The 15,105-nt window shown below is 46.4% G+C and overlaps 1 protein-coding gene across 1 annotated transcript; it reads left to right on the top strand.

Annotated features, from left to right (window-relative positions):
• The first annotated feature begins 7,862 nt into the window (after positions 1–7,862).
• On the top strand, positions 7,863–10,303 carry LOC118515165. The gene is made up of 3 exons (XM_036061870.1): positions 7,863–8,522; positions 9,831–10,002; positions 10,098–10,303. Exons 1-3 carry the CDS (start codon positions 7,863–7,865, stop codon positions 10,301–10,303), a joined length of 1,038 nt encoding a protein of 345 aa, XP_035917763.1.
• Positions 10,304–15,105: the final 4,802 nt, after the last annotated feature.

The following is a 15,105-nucleotide window of genomic DNA, read 5'->3' as shown; positions in this document are numbered from 1 at the left end:
ATCGTGCAGCGTTAACTCGTAGATTTTGTTCTGTATTTCGTTGCACTCGCTATAGATATTTTCTAAAGCCTTTTCCTGGAGTTGAAGGAAGCGCACGTTTTTACGTTGAGGTTAGGCTGCTCTGCACTGTCACACAAAGCTGCACACACACGACTAAGCTTTCCACACACTGCTTCCCGTTGCTTCTCCAACACTTTCAGCTGTGCCTCCATTTCGTCGGAATTGTCTTCTACTAGCTGTTGTTGTGATGATGTTGGTTTCGGTGATGTCGTCCCACGCTTAACTGGTGTTCGTTTTAGCTTTTTCGATCGAGTAAATGGTGATGGCATCGTTCGTCACACATGCACACACACCATCAACGTCGTATCGAGCCGTTGCACAAGAATCCGCGCCAAGCTAAGCTGTCACACACACACGCGCATACACGTACACGTACATTCGCTTGCGCCACTGCGCAATTGCACACGAACCGATACCAAGCTGAACGCACTAACACACATTCACTTGCACCGGCACGCCATTTGCAACCGCTAAAACCCAAGCCAAACACTTCTCCTGAAAAGAACACTTTTCCCTTCTTGTTGTCTGGAATGCCCTCAGGCAGCTTCCGTCGAACAGCACTGACCGAAAACACTCGCGTTTACGGATACTGTTCGATCTGTTTGTCAGTAGTAACGCACCAAAAGTCACGTCACTGTAGGGCGTCTAGAGCCCTTAACACCCGGTCTCGGATGTTCCTTTGTACCGACTTTACGCGAGAAAGAAAAACCACTTATCACAACACTGGGTAACTTTATCCGGTTCGAAGGACCACAATGTTGTGTCTCTAGCGGTGGACTGTAACTTGAGGGGGTGGGGTAGTAGGTTTTCTTTCACCATAAATCGGGAGCCCTCACGGAAAAGACGATCTTTCTTCGTTGATGTCGCATGCAAGACTAAAGTTCATTTATTATCACTTCAATGTGTGCGTGTCGCACTCCGAATTCTACTGTCACAAAAATATGCAAACCCAAGCAACAACCCAATCCCTGTGACACATGTCAATTTACCCAAGCAGCAAACGCAATGCGCAACTCGCACAACACTCGGCTTGGGGCAAAAATCCTAAAAGCACTTTACGGGTTGGGTCGTCAAGTGTCATTCTCATGGCATGACCAGCCCACCGCAGCCTGGCGAGTCTGATCCGCTCCCCGATGGTGAGATCATCGTACAGCTCGTATAGCATCTTCCTCTCGAACGCGGCTCAGAGGGTTTCGTCAGTTTTGGACAGAGTCCATATCTCAGAGTCGTATGTGAGTACTGGGACTATAAATGCTCTGTACAGTCCCAGCTTCATCCGTCGCAACAGGTATTTAGAGTGGAGAAGTTTCTTCAGGTTGTAGTATGACCGGTTGGCAGCCAGTACCCTTGCGCGTAACTCAATATCAATGTGGTTGTCGGTGGATCTGGACTGACTTATACAAGATGGTTCCCGAAGCTTCCACCTCCGATTGCTCTCTCTAGCGCCAGATAGAAGTGAAGGCAGGCAAGCCCATCTCCCTGGCGCAAGCAAATCTCTCCTGGTGGTAGCAAAGAGCCCTGAGAGTTTTCCATCCACCTTCACCTGGCATGTGAAGTTGGCCATTGTCATACTTACAAGCCTGGTAAGCTTGGCCGGCATTCCAAAAGAGCTCATTTCGTCGAGAGGTTTACCCTGGCTATCCAGTCATATGCGGCTTTAAAATCAATGAAGAGACGATAGGAGTGGATCTATTGCTCCGCCATCTTCTCCAAGATTTGCCGCATCGTGAAGGTCTGGTCAGTGGTTGATTTTCCGTTTGGAAATCCTCTCTGATAGTTTCCATCTAGTTTTTAGCTATCCGGTAGAAACAGAACAGTCTCACCTTTAGTTGCAGATTGAAATGTTTTGCTTTCCTTTCGTAAATCCTTCTAAATTGAGGCTGTCTCTGCTCGTCTATAGTTGAAAGATAGGTTGGAAAGATTTGAGGAACTTTTGCGAAATTAGAAGGGTTATCTAACTGATTAAAAGTCAGGCTTTTGTGTAATTTTTACACACTTATAATTGGTTTGTTTTCAATTTAGAAACCTTTGACTTACATGTGTTTTAAACCTATTTTCCTTAATGTTACTGTAATACTTACTTTTAGTTTTTTTTCGATACTATAATTTCTTTCGAGTCGTAAGGACACAGCTTTTTTGGCTAAAAAAGATTGTTAAAGACCAGGGAAATCTTCTAAAAATCAAGACTCACTCTATAGAAACTACACCCACACACACGGACGCGGAAGTATTTATCCGATTGTATTTATTAATTAATTAGTTTATTTTTTTATTTTTAGGTTAAACCCATAAAGAGCCAAGATGTGAAAAGTGTGAAGAAAGAGCAACAGACCAAACCAGAAACCGTAACCAGAAAGCGTTACGAAGGTTTCGAGCGTTCGGCAACCAGTAGTGCCAAAGTGTGGCGCCGTTACTACCCGCAGAACACTGGCAAAACCTTCCATCGGCAGTCCCATCCATCGTCCGGTTGCGAAACCACTCGCCACAAAACCGTACGCTCAACGTTCGGCGACGAAAAAGCTTCAACCGGACGTGACGCCACCCGGCAGCAAGGAGAAGCTCAAACCACCAGCGGTGCCAGTGGCAGCCGCCGGGATCGGTATAGCACGCCAGGATACGTTCGTGCTGGACAAACTGACGCTGTCGGTGCACGTGCCGAAGGTTGTACCGACTGGCGGGACTACCGATCCGCAGCCGGATGGTAAACCGGTGTCGAAAATCCCACTACCGAAGGGTGAGAAAACTAACACACCACCGAGTCGTATTCCACCGCTGAAGCGGACCACACTCCAGGCGGGAAAGCAGTCATCCAAGCTCGGTGCATTGAAAACGTCTCCCGGTGGTGCGCTTAAGTAACGGCGCATAGCTAGCTTCCTTTTCTCTGTCGCTCTCATTCGCGTAATCTTAGCTAGCTTATCTCATGGATGGTAGCAATTGAAACAAATACTTTACTATCTTACACATGTGCCCTGCTTGCTTAATAGAAGGCGATACCGTTTGCTGCTGGTCGGGATCGGTCAGATGATTTATCCATTGGCCGGTTAGTCGGGGCCCCGGAGGGTGTTCGATTCCTTTCTTTTCGTCTCTGTTACGTCGCATGTTACCTATTACCAACTAAGCCGAAACAAGCAGACACACACAAACCTGCAAAACCTTGATAGAGTTAGGGATAGAAATGAATTATAAAATAATCATACTTAAAGCGATACATTCTAGTCCGCCCCCCCCCCCCGCCCCCCCCGGCCCATCCCCTTTTTTGCTCGCATAGTACGAATTTACGAACGAATATGCATTTTTTAAATCTTTTAGTTAAACGCGACCCCATAGTCTGGTGGAGAGCTTTCGCTTGTCTTCGCAACGCAACCTGTAAGAATTTATTAACACAAACCAGAAGAAGGAACAAACGTAGTCGTACAATATTAAGAAAACCGGTATTATGAACATCAGTATAGATATTTAAGTTACCTTACTTCGCTTTACCAGCGCATAATACTCTTGTGTAATTTAAATAATATACGTGCAAAATGGTCTGGCCCTGTAGACGAATATTTCTAAATATATATATATATATATATATATATATATATATATATATATATATATATATATATATATATATATATATATATATATATATATATATATATATATATATATTGATGTATATATATATATATATGTATATTTATATATATATATATATATATATATATATATATATATATATATATATATATACATCTATTAATGGACCTGGTCGTATGTTGTAAGAAAAATAATTCACTCTATAGCTTCAAATCTATGCAACAAATATGCTCTATACGTGCCCTATTTCCCCCCAAAACTGGGTTAAAATCTTTCTTGTGAATCAGCCTGCTCAATTGGATCTTGTGTGTGGTAGGGTATGGTGGTACGGTTCGACTCCTGGAGATGGTAAGCGTCCAGAAAATTTACAGCATTTTCTCCCTCTTACTAATTATCTGTTTGACATTTACCGGAACATTTTTTTCCGGATATTCATTTCCTTCCACTAATTACGAAAAATTAACTAGTAAGCACCGTGAAAGCTTGGAATCAACACCCCCCACCGGACGGATTGTTTTCCCACAAGCATTTGACAACAATGTGCATGTAACACAACCAGTGGAGTCCGTGTTGAAATGTTTGAAACGTTTCGCAAAGGAAAAGGATTTATCCCTGGAAGAAAAAAGAAAACAAAATGGCGACGTAAAAGAAGAACTCATGGCGGCAAGGTGTACTCCGTTTGCGCCGGAATATTTTTTACCTGGTCGCGCAGTTACATTGTAACGGAACCGGTTTGAAGGTATCCCAACTTTCATCTGTTATAAAAAAAGGCTAAATTTCAAAAAAAAAATTGCCCGATCCTCGCCATAACTGCTCGCTTCATGCGCGAATGCTCGTTACGCTCTTAGAGCAGCTCAGCACCATGCCAGTTTGCCGTTGGAACGAGCAGCACAGCACACACCCGTTCGCTCTCGCGTGCAGAGGCGCTCAAACAGTTTCTCGCTTTCCGCAATGTGCCGTGCACTGCTCGAACCATGATCCTCCGCTTGAGAGCCCCTGAGTGCGAGAGAGCGAACACACGTGTGCAGGGGCGCTCGAACTGTTTCTCGCGCGCCGTTTTGGTACTGGCATGCAGTGCGCATTTTAAAACCGTCTGGACACCCCTGCAAATTTTTGCTTCTCTCTTTCTTTATTCGCTCTGCCCTGAGCACGCTGAGCGACAGTCGTGTTCTGAATGTGATGGGGAGAGGACGTCCCATGCGCACGGATAAGCCGAGGCGCATGACCCGGTGTTTCAATGCAGATGGTGTTAGGATTAATCGTGTATTTGCGTGTATGTGAGCTGCGGTAGCCTGGAGATTCAGTTCAGTTGACGATCGATTCGTGTTTGCCGCTTCCCGAAACATGTTTTCTGCGAGAGATGAGGTATGGTTCAGCATCTCATGTACGGCGAAGAGCACCATTTCTCAACTCACAGTCTTGTTTTTTCCCCCTAAAGGAACACTGGCGAACACGAGGAGTGCAACGGAATAGTGAGAAACATTGAACGGGTTTGTTAATTAAAAAAATAATTTAGCGTAATATCACAATCTAATCCGAGTGTTATTGTTTATATGTTTTCATTTGCGCTGCCATAGCGCCTCTGGCCTATGACAGCTTGGATCCGAAGGAAATAGGTGAAAAAACTACGTGAAACCACGCGTTCGAACTGTTATAATTAGCTAAATCTGCTGCTCTCTAAGGCAAGATTAAGCATCGAGATTTAGCTAAAAGAACTCGAAAACCGCTATAAGCCTGCTATAAAATGTCAGTTGGGATCCCAACTGACATCTGTTATACAAAAAAGGCTAAATTAAAAAAAAAAATTGCCCGATCCTCGCCATAACTGCTCGCTTCATGCGCGAATGCTCGTTACGCTCTTAGAGCAGCTCAGCACCATGCCAGTTTGTCGTTGGAACGAGCAGCACAGCACACACCCGTTCGCTCTCGCGTGCAGTGGCGCTCAAACATTTTCTCGCTTTCCGCAATGTGCCGTGCACTGCTCGAACCATGATCTTCCGTTTAAGAGCCCCTGAGTGCGAGAGAGCGAACACACGTGTGCAGGGTCGCTCGAACTGTTTCTCGCGCCCCGTTTTGGTACTGATATGCAGCGCGCATTATAAAACCGTCTGGAAATCCCTGCAAATTTTTGTTTCTCTCTTTCTTTATTCGCTCTGGCATGAGCACGCTGAGCGACAGTCGTGTTCTGAATGTGATGGAGGGAGGATGCCGCACGCGCACGGATAAGCCGAAGCGCATGACCGGGTGTTTGAATGCAGATGGATTGTTCGTGTTTTGCGTGTAGGTGAGCTGCGGTAGCCTGGAGTTTCACTCGGTGATGATCAATTCGTGTTTGCCGCTTCCCGTAACATGTTTTCTGCGAGAGATGAGGTATGGTTCAGCATCTCATGTACGACGAACAGCACCATTTCTCAACTCACCGTCTTGTTTTTCCCCCTAAAGGAACACTGGCGAACACGAGGAGTGCAACGGAATAGTGAGAAACATTGAACGGGTTTGTTAATTAAAAAAATAATTTAGCGTAATATCACAATCTAATCCGAGTGTTATTGTTTATATGTTTTCATTTGCGCTGCCATAGCGCCTCTGGCCTATGACAGCTTGGATCCGAAGGAAATGGGTGAAAAAACTACGTGAAACCACGCGTTCGAACTGTTATAATTAGCTAAATCTGCTGCTCTCTAAGGCAAGATTTAGTATCGAGATTTAGGTAAAAGAACTCGAAAAACGCCATAAGCCTGCTATAAAATGTCAGTTGGGATGTCAACGCGAGCTGTCAAATGGAACCGTTTGCCATGCGGATTTGTGAAGTGTCACATTTCGAAAAATCTTAGTAGGCATGGAAATTGTATGCCGTAGACGGTGAGCCCCGCCGAACTGAAACTATATTACGTAATCGAGCCTTTCGAGAAGCTGAACGCACGGACCTCCACGCCGATAAAATCCATAGAAAATCCGGCCCAAATGGAACGCACGGCCGTCCTGTAGGACAGTTCAACGGGGGAGGATACACCCCCGCTGCAGGCAACGGTCGTGGTGCCCGTGGTGCCCGTGGAAACGGACGAAAAACTGGAGGCTACTGGTAAGTGGAACGTGAAGTGATGAAGGATGCAATAATGTCGTTCGGTTCTTTCGTTCCTTTCGTTTACGGCGCGCCCCGCTAGAGAACAACTCCACGCTGAAGGCAATCGTCGTGCCTGAGGGAAATGCACCGGCTCAACCGGACCAGGCTGCTGGTAGCTAGAATGGCGAAATGTGTGCGCGGTCCGGTAATACCGATGCTAGCTCGCTAGTCTTCTTCGGCTTTTTCTTGAAAGGTGCTGTGTCTGCTTTAGTGGATGACGGCATGGAAATGGACGACGCTCCGGCAGACGATACGTTGGTGAACGATTCACTTGATGATGAGCTGTCTTGAATGCTCAACCAATCATGGAAATCAAGACGCCCTGCTATTTCAGGTAGCACTCTGGGCATGATCTCGAAATCGATGATACGCGTTAGTGATGAGGACACCCCGGCCGACAAATGGCCGCCAAATACATCCAAGCAAAGGCGTCAAGTATCGTTCAATGATGGACCGGTAAAACATCCTCCCCCACCGGGCCAATCTTCGGATTCGTCCGATGATGACAATAGTTCTTTCTGGTCGTGCTTCCGTCGCAGACAGAAGTAGCCAAAATCTCCCGAGCCGGGACCATCGGGGCTGCAGAAACGGCGCCCACCAACACCCGCAAAGGATGCCAACGGGGCTCGAAGTTAAATCTAAGATTCCGAACGAACTATCAGTTCTTATTTGTTCGCGTTTCGTCAATTAACAAAAATACATCAATCATTGTTTGTAGATGTTGATCTGCAGCATATGAACATTGTTGCGCGTTGTTACGTGTTCTTCTTGGGCACATTACTACAAGCTGACGCTTTCTGTTTGGTTTGATTTGGAGCTGTTCTGCAAAGAGTAGCATCACATTACGCGAACACTACGGCCATGTGCGAATATATATGGAAAACTGAACGGACGTTGGACGCACGTAGGCATCAACTCATGGTTCACGCACGGAAGTGGCGTAGACAAGGCAGTCATGTTTCACCTGTGGAATCTGAAAAATGCGACGAATAGGCGGCACCGGACGATAGTGCGTGGGTTTGATTTTCAGAAATGGAAGTTGACTCTCGACACCGGATGAAGACTTCGTGGAAGCGTTTACCAGCAACACCAGATGGCAACAGATGACGACGTTAGGCTGATACTGATCAGGTCTGACGAGCTGATGATGGAGCAACCGGCCGTGAGCGAGACTATCAATGGGGGTACGTACGCGAAACACAAAAACCCCGAACGAATGCTTCAGTCGGTCGAACGGCTTACGCAGGAGCTGGTGTCCCAGTTGGAAGAACGGCACGTGCGTACTAACCCGGAGGAATGCAGTTCGATCGTTACCGGCGTACAGTTCAAGATAGGCGAAAAGGTAACAACGGGGCCGGGTGGAACGGTTGCCTTGGCGCTGAACGATCGTCTGCACGGTGATCCGCGGGTGGGATTGATTGTGGACGATGAAGGCAATCGGGAGAGCGAAGAACCACCATCCATTCTGTATCAAATGTCGATGCCGTTTGTGCAGCACATCCCGGTCGTGCTTAATTCAATCGATTGCATCTCGCTTGCGCCTTTAGAAGAGCGGACGACGCCGGTGGTGACGACCACGACAACCACGACAATGACCACGGTGGTGGCGGCAACGGCGACGGCAACGACGACGACAACGGTGGCGACGAGTCGGGTAATAAAGCCTGTGCGCGTCGTATCCAATCCCGGCTCACCGAGGACGCGAAAGTTACAGCGTGAATCTTCCATCAACAAAGAGGCGGATGAGTCCAAGGTAAATGGCATGCTAGTGCTACCAACGCCGGCTGAATTGTTACACTTTATATAAACGCTAACACCCTGTAATATCTGTATATCTGTCTCTGGAGCTTTACTAGCACGATTCGATTTATTATGTTGTTCGAATATCTGCAAAAGGAGAATTTCCAGGTTCTAGTATCCCTACACAGGTTCTGCCATCAATTTCGATTGTATAAATGCTAGTTTTAGCTTGTTATTTACTACTTACTTACTTACTCGGCTTGGGGCAAAAATCCTAAAAGCACTTTACGGGTTGGGTCGTCAAGTGTCATTCTCATGGCATGACCAGCCCACCGCAGCCTGGCGAGTCTGATCCGCTCCCCGATGGTGAGATCATCGTACAGCTCGTATAGCATCTTCTTCTCGAACGCGGCTCAGAGGGTTTCGTCAGTTTTGGACAGAGTCCATATCTCAGAGTCGTATGTGAGTACTGGGACTATAAATGCTCTGTACAGTCCCAGCTTCATCCGTCGCAACAGGTATATAGAGTGGAGAAGTTTCTTCAGGCTGTAGTATGACCGGTTGGCAGCCAGTACCCTTGCGCGTAACTCAATATCAATGTGGTTGTCGGTGGATCTGGACTGACTTATACAAGATGGTTCCCGAAGCTTCCACCTCCGATTGCTCTCTCTAGCGCCAGATAGAAGTGAAGGCAGGCAAGCCCATCTCCCTGGCGCAAGCAAATCTCTCCTGGTGGTAGCAAAGAGCCCTGAGAGTTTTCCATCCACCTTCACCTGGCATGTGAAGTTGGCCATTGTCATACTTACAAGCCTGGTAAGCTTGGCCGGCATTCCAAAAGAGCTCATTGCGTCGAGAAGTTTACCCTTGCTATGCTGTCATATGCGGCTTTAAAATCAATGAAGAGATGATAGGAGTGGATCTACTGCTCCGCCATCTTCTCCAAGATTTGCCGCATCGTGAAGATCTGGTCAGTGGTTGATTTTCCGTTTGGAAATCCTCTCTGATAGTTTCCATCTAGTTTTTAGCTATCCGGTAGAAACAGAACAGTCTCACCTTTAGTTGCAGATTGAAATGTTTTGCTTTCCTTTCGTAAATCCTTCTAAATTGAGGCTGTCTCTGCTCGTCTATAGTTGAAAGATAGGTTAGAAAGATTTCAGGAACTTATGCGAAATTAGAAGGGTTATCTACCTGATCCCACAACCCACACACAACCCCAACCCACACATAACCCCAACCCACACACAATCCCAACCCACACACACGCACGCGGAAGTATTTATCTGATTGTATTAATTAATTAATTTACTTTTTTTATTTTTAGGTTAAACCCATAAAAATCCAAGATGTGAAAAGTGTGAAGAAAGAGCAACAGACCAAAATCGCCAAACCGGTAGTGGAAACCGTTACGAAGGTTTCCCGCGTTCGGCAACCAGTAGTGCCAAAGGGTGGCTCCATTATTACCGGCAGAACACCGGCAAAACCTTCCATCGGCAGTCCCATCCATCGTCCGGTTGCGAAACCACTCGCCACAAAACCGTACGCTCAACGTTCGGTGACGAAAAAGCTTCAACGTGACGCCACCCGGCAGCAAGCAGAAGCTCAAACCACCAGCGGTGCCAGTGGCAGCCGCCGGATGGTAAACCGATGTCGAAAATCCCACTACCGAAGGGTGAGAAAACTAACACACCACCGAGTCGTATTCCACCGCCGAAGCGGACCACACTCCAGGCGGGAAAGCAGTCATCCAAGCTCGGTGCATTGAAAACGTCTCCTGATGGTGCCCTTAAGAAGTAACGGCGCATAGCTAGCTTCCTTTTCTCTGTCGCTCTCTTTCGCGTAATCTTAGCTAGCTTATCTCATGGATGGTAGCAATTGAAACAAATACTTTACTATCTTACACATGTGCCCGGCTTGCTTAATAGAAGGCGATACCGTTTGCTGCTGGTCGGGATCGGTCAGATGATTTATCCATTGGCCGGTTAGTCGGGGCCCCGGAGGGTGTTCGATTCCTTTCTTTTCGTCTCTGTTACGTCGCATGTTACCTATTACCAACTAGGCCGAAACAAGCAGACACACACAAACCTGCAAAACCTTGATAGAGTTAGGGATAGAAATGAATTATAAAATAATCATACTTATAGCGATATATTCTAGTCCGCCCCCCCTCCCCCTCCAACCCCTTTTTTGCTCGCATAGTACGAATTTACGAACGAATATGCTTTTTTTAAAGCTTTTAGTTAAACGCGACCCCATAGTCTGGTGGAGAGCTTTCGCTTGTACTCGCAACGCAACCAGTAAGAATTGATTTACACATACCAGAAGAAGGAGCAAACGTAGCCGTACAATATTAAGAAAACCGATATTATGAACATCAGTTTACATATTTAAGTTACCTTACTTCGCTTTACCAGCGCATAATACTCTTGTGTAATTTAAATATTATACGTGCAAAATGGTCTATATATATATATATATATATATATATATATATATATATATATATATATATATATATATATATATATATATATATATATATATATATATATATATATATATGTATATATATATATATATATATATATATATATATATACATCTATTAATGGACCTTGTCGTACGGTTTAAGAAAAATAATAAACCCTATAGCTTCAAATCTATGCAACAAATATGCCGACTCCTGGAGATGGTAAGCGTCCAGAAAATTTACAGCATTTTCTCCCTCTTACTAATTATCTGTTTGACATTTACCGGAACATTTTTTTCCGGATATTCATTTCCTTCCACTAATTACGAAAAATTAACTAGTAAGCACCGTGAAAGCTTGGAATCAACACCCCACACCGGACGGATTGTTTTCCCACAAGCATTTGACAACAATGTGCATGTAACACAACCAGTGGAGTCCGTGTTGAAATGTTTGAAACGTTTCGCAAAGGAAAAGGATTTATCCCTGGCAGAAAAAAGAAAACAAAATGGCGACGTAAAAGAAGAACTCATGGCGGCAAGGTGTACTCCGTTTGCGCCGGAATATTTTTTGCCTGGTCGCGCAGTTACATTGTAACGGAACCGGTTTGAAGGTATCCCAACTGACATCTGTTATACAAAAAAGGCTAAATTAAAAAAAAAATTGCCCGATCCTCGCCATAACTGCTCGCTTCATGCGCGAATGCTCGTTACGCTCTTAGAGCAGCTCAGCACCATGCCAGTTTGTCGTTGGAACGAGCAGCACAGCACACACCCGTTCGCTCTCGCGTGCAGTGGCGCTCAAACATTTTCTCGCTTTCCGCAATGTGCCGTGCACTGCTCGAACCATGATCTTCCGTTTAAGAGCCCCTGAGTGCGAGAGAGCGAACACACGTGTGCAGGGTCGCTCGAACTGTTTCTCGCGCCCCGTTTTGGTACTGATATGCAGCGCGCATTATAAAACCGTCTGGAAATCCCTGCAAATTTTTGTTTCTCTCTTTCTTTATTCGCTCTGGCATGAGCACGCTGAGCGACAGTCGTGTTCTGAATGTGATGGGGAGAGGACGTCCCATGCGCACGGATAAGCCGAGGCGCATGACCGGGTGTTTGAATGCAGATGGATTGTTCGTGTTTTGCGTGTAGGTGAGCTGCGGTAGCCTGGAGTTTCACTCGGTGATGATCAATTCGTGTTTGCCGCTTCCCGTAACATGTTTTCTGCGAGAGATGAGGTATGGTTCAGCATCTCATGTACGACGAACAGCACCATTTCTCAACTCACCGTCTTGTTTTTCCCCCTAAAGGAACACTGGCGAACACGAGGAGTGCAACGGAATAGTGAGAAACATTGAACGGGTTTGTTAATTAAAAAAATAATTTAGCGTAATATCACAATCTAATCCGAGTGTTATTGTTTATATGTTTTCATTTGCGCTGCCATAGCGCCTCTGGCCTATGACAGCTTGGATCCGAAGGAAATGGGTGAAAAAACTACGTGAAACCACGCGTTCGAACTGTTATAATTAGCTAAATCTGCTGCTCTCTAAGGCAAGATTTAGTATCGAGATTTAGGTAAAAGAACTCGAAAAACGCCATAAGCCTGCTATAAAATGTCAGTTGGGATGTCAACGCGAGCTGTCAAATGGAACCGTTTGCCATGCGGATTTGTGAAGTGTCACATTTCGAAAAATTTTAGTAGGCATGGAAATTGTATGCCGTAGACGGTGAGCCCCGCCGAACTGAAACTATATTACGTAATCGAGCCTTTCGAGAAGCTGAACGCACGGACCTCCACGCCGATAAAATCCATAGAAAATCCGGCCCAAATGGAACGCACGGCCGTCCTGTAGGACAGTTCAACGGGGGAGGATACACCCCCGCTGCAGGCAACGGTCGTGGTGCCCGTGGTGCCCGTGGAAACGGACGAAAAACTGGAGGCTACTGGTAAGTGGAACGTGAAGTGATGAAGGATGCAATAATGTCGTTCGGTTCTTTCGTTCCTTTCGTTTACGGCGCGCCCCGCTAGAGAACAACTCCACGCTGAAGGCAATCGTCGTGCCTGAGGGAAATGCACCGGCTCAACCGGACCAGGCTGCTGGTAGCTAGAATGGCGAAATGTGTGCGCGGTCCGGTAATACCGATGCTAGCTCGCTAGTCTTCTTCGGCTTTTTCTTGAAAGGTGCTGTGTCTGCTTTAGTGGATGACGGCATGGAAATGGACGACGCTCCGGCAGACGATACGTTGGTGAACGATTCACTTGATGATGAGCTGTCTTGAATGCTCAACCAATCATGGAAATCAAGACGCCCTGCTATTTCAGGTAGCACTCTGGGCATGATCTCGAAATCGATGATACGCGTTAGTGATGAGGACACCCCGGCCGACAAATGGCCGCCAAATACATCCAAGCAAAGGCGTCAAGTATCGTTCAATGATGGACCGGTAAAACATCCTCCCCCACCGGGCCAATCTTCGGATTCGTCCGATGATGACAATAGTTCTTTCTGGTCGTGCTTCCGTCGCAGACAGAAGTAGCCAAAATCTCCCGAGCCGGGACCATCGGGGCTGCAGAAACGGCGCCCACCAACACCCGCAAAGGATGCCAACGGGGCTCGAAGTTAAATCTAAGATTCCGAACGAACTATCAGTTCTTATTTGTTCGCGTTTCGTCAATTAACAAAAATACATCAATCATTGTTTGTAGATGTTGATCTGCAGCATATGAACATTGTTGCGCGTTGTTACGTGTTCTTCTTGGGCACATTACTACAAGCTGACGCTTTCTGTTTGGTTTGATTTGGAGCTGTTCTGCAAAGAGTAGCATCACATTACGCGAACACTACGGCCATGTGCGAATATATATGGAAAACTGAACGGACGTTGGACGCACGTAGGCATCAACTCATGGTTCACGCACGGAAGTGGCGTAGACAAGGCAGTCATGTTTCACCTGTGGAATCTGAAAAATGCGACGAATAGGCGGCACCGGACGATAGTGCGTGGGTTTGATTTTCAGAAATGGAAGTTGACTCTCGACACCGGATGAAGACTTCGTGGAAGCGTTTACCAGCAACACCAGATGGCAACAGATGACGACGTTAGGCTGATACTGATCAGGTCTGACGAGCTGATGATGGAGCAACCGGCCGTGAGCGAGACTATCAATGGGGGTACGTACGCGAAACACAAAAACCCCGAACGAATGCTTCAGTCGGTCGAACGGCTTACGCAGGAGCTGGTGTCCCAGTTGGAAGAACGGCACGTGCGTACTAACCCGGAGGAATGCAGTTCGATCGTTACCGGCGTACAGTTCAAGATAGGCGAAAAGGTAACAACGGGGCCGGGTGGAACGGTTGCCTTGGCGCTGAACGATCGTCTGCACGGTGATCCGCGGGTGGGATTGATTGTGGACGATGAAGGCAATCGGGAGAGCGAAGAACCACCATCCATTCTGTATCAAATGTCGATGCCGTTTGTGCAGCACATCCCGGTCGTGCTTAATTCAATCGATTGCATCTCGCTTGCGCCTTTAGAAGAGCGGACGACGCCGGTGGTGACGACCGCGAGAACCACGACAATGACTACGGTGGTGACAATGACTACGACGCGTCCGGCTCACCGAGGACGCGAAAGTTACAGCGTGAATCTTCCATCAACAAAGAGGCGGATGAGTCCAAGGTAAATGGCATGCTAGTGCTACCAACGCCGGCTGAATTGTTACACTTTATATAAACGCTAACACCCTGTAATATCTGTATATCAGTCTCTGGAGCTTTACTAGTACGATTCGATTTATTATGTTGTTCGAATATCTGCAAAAGGAGAATTTCCAGGTTCTAGTATCCCTACACAGGTTCTGCCATCAATTTCGATTGTATAAATGCTAGTTTTAGCTTGTTATTTACTACTTACTTACTTGCTCGGCTTATGGCAAAAATCCTAAAAGCACTTTACGGGTTGGGTCGTCAAGTGTCATTCTCATGGCATGACCAGCCCACCGCAGCCTGGCGAGTCTGATCCGCTCCCCGATGGTGAGATCATCGTACAGCTCGTATAGCATCTTCCTCTCGAACGCGGCTCAGAGGGTTTCGTCAGTTTTGGACAGAGTCCATATCTCAGAGTCGTATGTGAGT

This window comes from Anopheles stephensi, assembly GCF_013141755.1.
Source record: "Anopheles stephensi strain Indian chromosome Y unlocalized genomic scaffold, UCI_ANSTEP_V1.0 chrY22, whole genome shotgun sequence".
Classification (NCBI taxonomy): Eukaryota; Metazoa; Arthropoda; class Insecta; order Diptera; family Culicidae; genus Anopheles; species Anopheles stephensi.
Note: the sequence above shows the minus strand (reverse complement) of the source record. Positions and strands in the feature narration are given on the sequence as shown.

Coding starts and splice junctions, on each gene's coding strand:
- LOC118515165 (XM_036061870.1), top strand. CDS start 7,863: ATGGCAACAGATGACGACGTTAGGCTGATACTGATCAGGTCTGACGAG. Junction 8,523..9,830: donor AAGAGGCGGATGAGTCCAAG/GTAAATGGCATG, acceptor TTTTATTTTTAG/GTTAAACCCATAAAAATCCA. Junction 10,003..10,097: donor GGCAAAACCTTCCATCGGCA/GTCCCATCCATC, acceptor GCCACCCGGCAG/CAAGCAGAAGCTCAAACCAC.